The following is an 11,547-nucleotide window of genomic DNA, read 5'->3' as shown; positions in this document are numbered from 1 at the left end:
GGATGACATGTATTATTACTAAGGCACTGGATGGGAGGAGCATGAGCGCCACTTTTTTTCTTCCTCAAAGGACTTGTTAACAATTTGTATAGTCTGTCTTAAAATGAAATAAACCATCTGGTGCATCGGGTTAACTGATCATTAGAAGATCCTTTCATAAAGCACTTACAATGTAAGTGATGAGGCCCAAAATCCACATGTCTACTGTTGTGCAAAAATGTATTTAAAACTTTATCTGAAGCTTGAGGCTTTAGCAGTCTGAGTTAGTCAAATCAAATATCAAGTATCTTTCAACGTTACAGTCTTCTTAGTGCCAAAGGCCTTCTTTTTGTTACTACCAGCTCAACAGGGAAACACTGAGTAAACAAAAGATACTAAAAAGACTGTTAATGTGGCAGATATCCAATTGATAAGACTCAGACTGCTGATGCCTTATATAAGCTTCACATCAATGATGATTTCAGCCCCCGTTACTTCCACTGCTTTACATTCTGATACATTCTTTCAGTGTTCATATCATGGATGAATAAAATAAACTGGATACAGTGTTGGAGGCAGGATCCATTCATTCAAGTTGCTCAGAGGTGTATGATGCCAAAAAAGCCACTTCCTGTAAACATATGGGGCCCAATGAGCCATGGAGGATGCTCACCAGAGACTTCCACCATGAGGCCACCAACTTCCAGTTTAGCCCTCCAACTAACTAAATGGGGATGAAAGATTCAATCATGCACCTCAGAGAGTGATGAATCCTGATGGATCAAACTCGGAAGTCATATCCATCATTTATCCGCTGATGTCTAGTCATGTCGCTGTCACATGTAAAGTTAAGTCCAAGGGACCCAATAGCATCACGTGACGTTGTAATTACATAGTTTGGCCACGATGTCAAACTGGCTTCATAGTCCCGCGCTGTTACTCGGTACTTTCATATGGGCACGTGGCTGTTGCTTTAAGACAACCTTGAAAAAGTGTGAAGCCGTCCTTTAAAAGAGCACATTTCAGAGGCTGGCCCTTTAAGAGTCGGTTTGTCTCTCCAGCAGCAGCAGCAGTAGTGGTGGTGGTGGAGAGCAAGAGACTGCAGAACATCCTCAGCTGCTACTGACTGACTGACAGACAGCCTCCCGGTTCACATCACAACACACGGCGTCCTGTAGGGGGATGGGGGGCACCTAGCCCGCCAGTTCACAAACTAACCCGATTTCCTAGAAGCGGAGAGGGCTAACGGCAAGATGGTATCGTGGATAATTTCAAGGATAGTTGTGTGAGTATGGGCTGGGCTGCATCTGTTGTTGTGTTTGCGGCTCCTCCATTCATCAGCTGTCTGATGCTCTGTCACCCATTTTCTGCCCGTCTATAGTCGAATTCAAACCTAGTAGAGAAATATAACGAGTAAACTACCATTTATACACTGTATTACTGAAGTATTGCTGTCGTTTCTTGTCGTGTCTTTTAGTTATACGATGCTGCAGTAGAGGCTGCATCCACCGCCTGCTAGCCGCTGGTAGCTAACATATGCTGGCTAGCCACCTGACAGATAATGTGTCGGCAGGGAAATGAGCTGTTAGCTGGCCACTTTATCGTCAGCTGAAACCCTCTTAACATGCCAGTCTCACTGCAGACAAGTAAACAGACTCCATAATCGCCTGTCGTGTCTTTTTAAAACCTCACAGGCTGAATAATGCTGGAATGAAGCATCTCAGCACCATATGATGACATGAGTTAGTAAAATGTGATGGCCAGGCTAAACCCAGCAGCCCATTCAGAGATGTGTATGTGTGTATGTGCCACTCCATACATGACCAGTTAAACGCGGATGAATTGTTTATTTGCAGGATTATAATAAACTGGAGTGACTTTATAGATTTTTATCTCCTTACTGTGATCAGACAGATCAGGCAGCATCAGCAGTTCAGGCCTCATCCTCCACCTGTAAAAACTACACCCCGACAGTGGATGACTCAACTAAAGCCAGCCACTGTCATTATCCTGATCCCCGTTGTGAAGACATTTTTACACTGCTGCGTTAGTTGAGTGTTATTTAAGCAGGATTTTTGTGTTATCTGACCACTGAATATACCGGTCTGTCAGCAGCGCTGTCAGTTTTGTGTGGATTTAATTTAACCAGCTATAATCCCCAAACATGACTGTGTAGGTGTTTTTGAAAGGCCCACGTGTGTGAATGTAATTGGTTTTCATGCCTATAAATATTGTTCCCATGTTATATAAGCAGAGGATAACATTGGCAAACTGTTGGCTTTTAGTGGCTTCCAGCTGGCTCTTCCTCTTCACCGCACCTCAGGTAGTCATGTGTCAATGGGAGACAAACAATGTGACTGAATATGCATCATAGTGGCTGCTGCAAATCTAACATGATATCGATTTGATATGATCTTTACTCTGATTTAAATATACAGCTGCTGCTTAGTTTTGTAGTCTAATCAGTATATTGGGTTTTTTTTAACCTGGAAAGCTCAAAACAGGTGAAGAAGAAGAACCAGTTGAACTCAAATCATTATATGCTCAATATATCAGATCTTTATAGCACATTATCCCGACCACTGGAGGAGCAACAAAGGAAGGATCCCTCTTCCAGGACAGACATACATGCGATACATGTTGTGTACAGAATAGAGAAAGATCGTAAAAACAGGATGAATAGATGCACTGATATGTATGATGAATCTAATCAGGAGGACGTCGGGAAACATCCAGGTTCTGCCAGACAGAGACGACCGGAGCCACATGACGTCCTCTCACCATGGTGACCTGGAAAAGAGGACAGGAAGAGAAAGCGAGGCAGAGAGAGTCTCTGTGAAAGGACTATTAAAGTCGTGAGCGAACCTGAGATGGGGACACAAACAGGCACAGGGCGTCTGCTGAGGATGTCTACTAGCCTAGAGGTCTGCCGTGTTGCCCCAGTGTACTGTACAGAGCTGCACACATGACTGAGCAGGGCCAGAAGACCTTCTTAAAGAAAAACAGTAGATAAGGTCACACTATCAACAGCTGGGAAGTAAGTGTGTGTATGATATACATTCAGACAAGCTGTAGTTTTAAAATTTAACAAGCAAAAGTGCACACTATGAGCATACAGACACGCTGGTGACAGTCTGAACTGTGTGCTCCCTGCTGGACTTCGCTCGGCATTCAGCATCCTGTCACATCAGCACAAATCACCACAGTGGCACAGGATGCGTCCAAATGCACACCGAAAACACTGCTCTGTGTGCACAGTGTCCCCAGTTTGCACGTTGGCGACTGCATGGTGACCCACCCCTGGCAGACTTTTGTGTGTTTTTCCACTCTGTAACTTTTCCATCTCTCTGCAGTCTTCCTGACTCCGTGATATCCATTATATTGTTTTGTACTCGATATCAGGCCAGTGTGTTTTGACAAGCCACTGCCTGCTAACTCTACTGTGGTGCCACCATTCATATCAAAACAACCTAGGGGCTGACTTGGCTGAAGCACATCAGACACAGACAGCTACTTGTGTTTTACATAAGCGTAGAGAAAATGTGACTAACCTGCTTTTTAAGTATTTGTTTAATATCAGAGTCAACACCTGGAGGCCATGTTCTCCAGCTGAATTCCCCTCCCCTGACCCAGCCCTCTCTGCTTTTTGCAGCCTTGCCTTTGGGACACTCTACCCAGCATACTCCTCGTACAAGGCAGTCAAAACGAAGAATGTGAAGGAATATGTGAGTATCGTCTCTGCTTATTCAATCAGAGCAGATTGATTTTGGTCCCCGGGATGCTGTCAGCTTTTTGTTTTAAATGCAAGTTGAGATAAGAAATGTAATATAAAGCCAACAGATAATTAAGGCCAGACACACATATTGTTTTACTATATGTTATGATGTTGGTTTCTCTTCAATGTATCTCTGTCACTTAAAGACTGATATGTCATGTTTAATATTACTATATAATATTATAACACTGAGTATAATAATACTCAGTGGCTCACAGAGGAGGTTAGAAGAATGGCAGCGCAGTTATTTTGGGGCACACTGACCTTCATGTAACTGGGTCGCTGAGGCAAAGATGAAATTTTTCCTGCATGTTTGTTTCAGTCCCAATTCTTTTTCTAAACCCTACATGATGAAGTCTGTTCAACCAGAGCTGAAAAAGTCGATTTTGATAATCTATTAATTTTCAAGCAAAATGTCCCCAGGTTTAGCTTCTTAATAGAAAAGCAGAAAATCTTCACTTTCTCTTGCGTAAACCTAAATAAAACAAGCAATCTGATGAAGTCACTTTTGGCTTTAGAAAATTGTAATGGGCATTTTCACAGTTTTCTGACATTTTACATATCAAACATTTCATTAAATATAGAGATTAATTTGTCATAGCAGTAGCTGCCAATTGTCGAAAAGATTGATCTTCAGAGTAGAATTCGTAGTTAAATTGTCAAATCCATCGGCATCATCTAGTAGGTGTGTGTGTGCCCTGAAACACACCAACAGCATGTTAAATGTATTAAACTGCTCTGTCCCTTGATACCATACAATGATTCATACTTCAAATGTACACTCCCTTATTTTGTTATAGCGTCCAATTGTCCCTGCAAGTCCTGAAATGTCCTCACAGTTCACTAGAGATACAGTGACTCTGGGCACAGTTCACAGTCCACTTTCAACATCAAGACTAAACTGGGAAGAAAGTTTGGGATTTGGTAGCAAAATCTGAGACGATCTCTTTAAACAACACAACAAATAAAGTGCTAATGAGTTTAGGATGGGATGACCAGTGCATCCAGCTTAAACTAGCATTAAAAATAAGTAGCCGATAGCCATTCTGTGTTTTGCTGAGAGTCTTTTAAATAAACGGGTCCTCCCTGCTTACCTCATCTCTGCAAGGGATGAGAGAGAGAGAGGGTGGGGGGGTCCAGAAGGAGGAGTAGATAGCAATGCTCTGGACCTCTGCCTAGATTTGCACTGGAGAACAGTCTCCTCCTGGCTGGTTACCATAGTAACCCCCCCCCCCCCTTTTCGATTGCTCCTCAAGCAGACGGCCACAGAAGGAGCGAAATGAAGCAAGGAAAGCGGGGGAGAGAGGGAGAGAGGGAGAGAGGGAGAGAAAGAGAGAGAGAGCGTGGAGGACGCCATTTTTAGACCTGATGTTTTCTTTCCCTTTTTCTTCTTGTTTGGCTCATTTCTATTGAGTCGCATGATTCAGCATTATGTGTGTTTATGGAGCCTCCTGCCTGTGGCCTTTTAATGTCTTTTTAGCACACTCTTTCCATCCCAGTGCCTATTCTCTAATTTTCAATGTGATATATCAAGATGTTTGATTATTGATAACATATTTACACTCAATCTATGATATATGGTATTATTTCCTCAGCTAGTTCACTGCATTTAGTTCAATAAAGACAGCGGCCTATATTTCCTTTGTCTCTGGGAGATTAGTCACGCATACTGATGTGATCTGATAGAAGTGAAACATATGCTGCATCTCTGTAATGGTATGTGTCTGTATGTAGCTTCTTTTAAGTGCCACATGTTTAAGCACGTGTGTGTTGGATGCTGAGCGTTTACATGTGCTATTTTTGTGATGTTCTCTCTCTCTCTCTCTCCTCACGTGTGTGTGTGTGTGTGTGTGTGCAGGTGAAGTGGATGATGTACTGGATAGTATTTGCGTTGTTCACTACAGCAGAGACGGCCACAGACCTGCTCCTATCATGGTGAGTCAGGAGTTGCTCATGATGTTGACCCTCATGCTCAACTAGCTAAAAATAAGCTCTTATATCAATAGATGCATTCATGTGTGTTTGTTTTTTTAAGTGTTCGTCATATTTTTAGTATAGTGATCTCTTATCAAAGTATCTTGTTTTTTCAATGTAGCAAAATAAAAATGTAACTGAACCTTTTTAGACTTCAGATCAGTGTTTCACAGCTTGTACTTTCTCTAGGTGTGTGTTGCTGTTCATTTCTCAGATCTTAACACCTCTTCAAAGTATCTATTTTTTCTCTACTGATGGAGTTATTCTGTATTTTTGTAATTTCCCAGGTTTCCATTTTACTTCGAGCTGAAAATTGCCTTTGTGATCTGGCTCCTGTCCCCATACACAAAGGGCTCCAGCGTCCTGTACCGCAAATTTGTCCACCCAACCCTGTCCAACAAAGAGAAGGTGGGAACATGACATTAAAAGTCATTTAGTGGGTCTCTCAAATCTAAACTGGTTCATTCATTTACACTGAAACACTGATCCTTCTTTCCTGCAATGTTTTTTTTCTTCTTCTTCTTCTTCTTTGACCATGCTTTCTTTGTGGACTTTCAACTCTTCCTCTTTAACTGTCCTCCTGTGCTGTAGGAGATAGATGAGTACATAGCACAGGCCAAAGACAGGAGTTACGAGACCATGATGCGGTTTGGGAAGAGGGGTCTCAATCTGGCTGCTAATGCTGCTGTCACCGCAGCAACCAAGGTGAGCTGTGTTTCTGCAATGGACATTTGTAAGAGATTTTTTTTATTATCTCATTTTGGCAAAGTCATTTCTGTGTTGTGTCATGATTTTTGACTGCTTTAATATCTTAATTGTAGATTATTTTACAAGTGGATTCAGGTCTGTATAGATTGCGTCTGAATCTAGTTGAGATGCAGTTCATCACTGATGTTTGGTTGTGCTTTTAAAAGCTTGTCAAGTGATCACTGAGATTACGTGTTGCTCCTGTCATATAGGATTTTATCAGCAGCAAATAATACTTATCTTCACCCGGTCAAACTTGGCCTGTTTCACAAGAGATTTTATGAGCACTGCTTACACGCAGATTGTGAATGGTGCCAGTGCCCCGTTTCACCAGTGATTGTTAATATTTGTGAGTCCACCTGTCCTCTCTCAGGCATGGGTACAGATAGTAAGTATGGTGTTTCTTTTGATGAGTTTAACATGTCAAAATTACTACCAGAGGAAATTCTCTCATCTAGCAAGTCACAGCTTGCATGTTGGAGATTTGGTGAATCACTCCACAGATTCACAAAACACTTTGTGGGAAGTTTGCTTGCTCACTTTCCTACTGATAGTTGTTTGATACCAATTCATATTTGTTAAGCAAATTAAAAGTTAAAGGCAGCACTTGGTATTTCTCAGGATAATACCTGGAAACAGCTGCAGGTGTGTGTTTTTTGTTTTGTTTTTTTTTAATAGAAAAAATGACTTTACCCACCAGAGCCCTAGCTGCTCCAACACTTCTACCCTATATGAATATAAACTTCATTAGTGTTTTCACCAGACATGAGAACTGTCAAATGCTTCAAAGAAATGTATTTATTGTAATTGACTGATCCACCTCAGACATACTAGTGATGTCATAGTCATACTAGGTAAGTACATTTTTACTCCTGTGCTGCCACATGTCTGACGTGTGTGTGTGTGTGTGTGTGTTTTGTGTTGTGGGTTTTGCTGCGATGCCCAGGGACAGGGAGTGCTGTCAGACAAGCTGCGGAGTTTCAGCATGCAGGACCTGACTCTTATCAATGCTGAGGACGACATGGTTCTGCGCACTTCAGATACTCGCATGCGACGGGACCCAATGGATGAGATGGGCTCAGGGGCCAGCACGCTTCCCCGGACCAAGAGCACTGCAGCACGACAGAGTAAGGCTACACAAACGCACACCCCACACAGCTTCATTTGTACTTTGAAGCACAGACTCATACACATCTGCATAAATACGTTCATTCTTCCTGTCCAGTTCGCTGATTGGGTTAGGGTTGTAGCACACAGAGGAGTTCCTTCATTTAAACTTTTATCCGAGCAGGGCTGGGGCTAGTCGGGCCAAACTGGAGTCATGTGATTTAAAGCACTGCAGGATGGCAGGAACAAGGAGGTGGGGGGAGCAATCGGAGAAGGGGGGTGAAAGCATGTGATAGAAGTGGGAGGAGAAGCTTGGAAGGAGTTCTCTTTGTGTCTCACTACACTGTTGGCTCGCTGGCTGTGTGGGCCTGACAAGCTGTGAACTGAATACAGACACAGAGACACAGAGACAGTGTAACAATGAACGAACGAGGCACAAGTGGTACATTTTAATTCATATGAACAAAAAAAAGTATCTGTAGCTTTGAAAAGCAGACTGAAAAATGAATGGAACAAAACACTGAGAACACTTTAGACAAACCAAAGCCAAAAAGAAAAATTCTTCTCCATTTATAAATAGAACTAATTTGATAATTGCCACCTTTTTACATGATAACTGATTCAAACATGTTTACATTGTATTTTCCTGGACACCACAACACCTAATGGAAAAAAATCTGTGTATTTTAATCCACTAACCATACTTAATATGATAATGAACATAGACCTAAACGGATTCACATTTATTTTCTTTATTTTTAATTTCTTTTTTTAACCTCATTTACATCAGATTATGTAACACTCAAATGTCAAATGTGATGTCGCCCTGCTGTTGCTGCCAGACTGTCCATTGGAGCTGAAAAAAAGAATTGATCAGTAAAAAAACTTTCACTGACAAAGTCAATAGCTGACTAAATGCTCATCATTGTAAGTAAAATGCTGTGTGAGGAGGCTATTTAGGGTTTGATCTGTAACTCCAGATAGTTAAAGTAAAGATGAGAGACTTGCCAATCCATGCGGAAAAAGATATGTTTTTTATTACCAATACATCTTTGAAATAAGTACTGTAGTACCAGAGTCATTTTCGGGGCTTACATCAAACAGATGAGCTAGTCTATATTTTTAACAACCCAACACATTCTCTTACTCAGATAATGGTAGTTTGGCAGAGGAAAGTTCTCTTTAGTGTGGCCTTTCATTACACAGCCAGCATCCAGCTTTAAAACTGTATTGAAATTTAGCCACGGTAGATTTGAGAAGCCGTGACTGCAGCAATATAATTACACATTGTTGAACAAATTTCATCCGGGAGCTGTTATTAGATGTCCATAAAGTAAAATCACATTGGTTCAGAGGCAAGGTCAAACCACACATCAGCTCATCTCTCTTTTAGCTGTCAGCTGAATCATCTGGGGATTATATTTTTTCAATTAGTTGCTTTAGCTACAGTCTGAACCCTGAGCCACTCTGCCACCGAGCAACCACAATTTTTTTTTTTTTGGTCAAATCCCACAGCTCGCTCTTTGGCAGCCACATCCCTCGCTGACGAAACCTCATCCCAACACAGTTCTGACCTATCAGACACAAGGACTGAACACTCTGACGAAGATGCGGGAGATAAAGCCCCCAAGCGCGCTACCAGCGTCAAGGCAACCAAGAAACCTGTTGCTGCTAAGACAGAGGTAGGTGAACACATGACAGAGGTCTTTTTTTCAGTTATGTAACAAAATGATAACTGAGGACACCATTGCCTTTTTTACCACAAATGTTTTGGTGCATTTTTTTTTAATGATATAGTGACAGTAGAGAGATGTCTGGAAATGAGGAGATATAATGAGAGATAAAACCTGCTGTACAAATTGAAGCCTATTAGTCTGACAGGGCATCATTTCTTTAAACCTTAGTGGCACAATTTCAATATCATAAAACTGTTGATTCTTTCTCTTTGATATGATTTGAAGTTGATGTCATTATTTTTGGACTAAATTTCAACATTTATAATTACTGTTGTTTAGCAATAACATGTAAGTAGATTATTTCAGTTATCATTTCATACGATTATTATCACAATGTTACAAAGGTGTGTGTGTGTGTGTGTGTGTGTGTGTGTGTGTGTGTGTGTGTGTGTGTGTGTGTGTGTGTGTGTGTGTGTGTGTGTGTGTGTGTGTGTGTGTGTGTGTGTGTGTGTGTGTGTGTGTGTGTGTGTGTGTGTGTGTGTGTGTGTGTGTGTGTGTGTGTGTGTGTGTGTGTGTGTGTGTGTGTGTGTGTGTCCACTATCCACAATTTATTTAAATTATTTGCAACACACAGTATAGTGTCCATCAACAAAAATGAAGCATTATTATTAAATGTTATCTCACATTGCCTTTTTTAAAGTAAACAATTTTGGTCACTTGCTAAACACAATGCTAGCATGCTAATGTTTAGCAGGTATAATGCTCACCATGCTCACCATCTCAGCATTAGCATGCTAGCATTTGCTAGTAATCAAACCCGAAGAACAGCTGAGACTGATGTGAACAGCATTAGTTTTGCAGGCATTTAGTCTAAAACAGAAGTATTGATGATGATGATGATGATGATGATGATGATGATGATGATAGACTTGAGGATTACATTTCATACCAAGGGGAACATGAATATATGAACCAAATGCCATGTCAATCCTTCCAAAGAGACTCTTATTGTAAAATATAATATAACCCCAGTAAAACAGTTACTGTGCATTCTCTCCATTTTAACATTTCACTACTGTCTCTCTCTTCTTGTCCTTCCTGTTGGTTAATTAACCCTTTAATTACTCTTTGCTTTGCTTCTCCTCCTTTCTTTGTATCTCCTCCATCTTCAAGACTCAAACCAAGACAGTGAAGAAGCCAGCAAAGAAAAAGACCACGACGACTAATGCAGAGACGCCACCATGAGGCCTGCGGTCCACATCCACTGGCCTACACTCTCTCCACCCACAGCCTGCAGACCTTCTTCTTCTGTTTGGTCTTCACACAAACACACAGACACTATCATTATATCAAGCAACCAAATTGCGTCACTGTTGCTGGTTTTCGAGAGAAAAGTGCACATTTAGTTTGTAGCTGTATAGGTAACGGCTCTATTCCTTTTACTGGGTTGTGGCTGGGTTTTTAAGTCTCAGAATAGCTACTGATTCACAAAAGCTCTTCTGTTTTTTGTTCTTTTTAACCCCAAAATGTATATGAAGGTCCCCATAGCAGGTGAGAACGTGAGCTGATATGTGCGGCTTGCCAGATTCATTGATATTACTTATTCACAGTGTGTTCCCTGCTGAGTGACTTCAGGCAAAACACTGTCTAAGCTGCTTTTTTCTTTTTTTTTAAGTATTTCTAGTAAAATCTTTCATTCATAACTTTATTTTATGAGTATAATATATGAGTCCATAATCATCCTGAGATTTTCCTTAATCTTCTGGGCTCCTCCCTCCATGTTTCCAGCTGAAAAACCAAACCTCACTAATAACATTGATTTTTTTCTTTTTTCTTTTTTTTCAATGAGGAGTAAGTGTGGGTCTGGAAATCTACTTCAAGGCCTGTCAAAATCCTTACTCCCGTACGAGACCCTTCCTCTTTACCACAGCTCAGCTCATCTCACCTGCCAGTCAGCCGTCAGCATGTCCTAGCCCATGTCACTGTCGGGTTTTACAGGATTATTTCTCTTCAAACCCCTTTAGGTCATACATTTTACTTTCCTTTTTAACCTTCTTTTACTGCATTTTAGGCTTTGCAGCTTGTGGAAGAGTTTCATGTCTCAGCTCTGAGTGAGTCTGGCTCTGTTAAGTTCAGATCTCACTCACGACAACTTTCTGCTTTAATGTGACTATCAAGTCACGTACAGTGCTGGTGATGGAGTGGCATGTTTAGTGTTGGTGTAGCTACCCTTCATCTAGACATCACTCTCTTAGGTTTGTATTTACCCATAATCATTAATGTGTTGCC

General features: G+C 41.2%; 1 protein-coding gene across 1 annotated transcript; it reads left to right on the top strand.

Annotated features, from left to right (window-relative positions):
* Window positions 1-1,111: 1,111 nt before the first annotated feature.
* On the top strand, window positions 1,112-10,635 carry reep2 (receptor accessory protein 2). The gene is made up of 8 exons (XM_053323806.1): window positions 1,112-1,264; window positions 3,632-3,704; window positions 5,613-5,689; window positions 6,016-6,136; window positions 6,320-6,433; window positions 7,422-7,602; window positions 9,098-9,264; window positions 10,432-10,635. Exons 1-8 carry the CDS (start codon window positions 1,233-1,235, stop codon window positions 10,501-10,503), a joined length of 837 nt encoding a protein of 278 aa, XP_053179781.1. The 5' UTR covers window positions 1,112-1,232; the 3' UTR covers window positions 10,504-10,635.
* Window positions 10,636-11,547: the final 912 nt, after the last annotated feature.

The sequence above is a fragment of the Scomber japonicus genome, chromosome 8, assembly GCF_027409825.1.
Source record: "Scomber japonicus isolate fScoJap1 chromosome 8, fScoJap1.pri, whole genome shotgun sequence".
In the NCBI taxonomy this organism is placed as follows: domain Eukaryota; kingdom Metazoa; phylum Chordata; class Actinopteri; order Scombriformes; family Scombridae; genus Scomber; species Scomber japonicus.
This window is presented reverse-complemented; position numbering and strand designations above follow the sequence as displayed.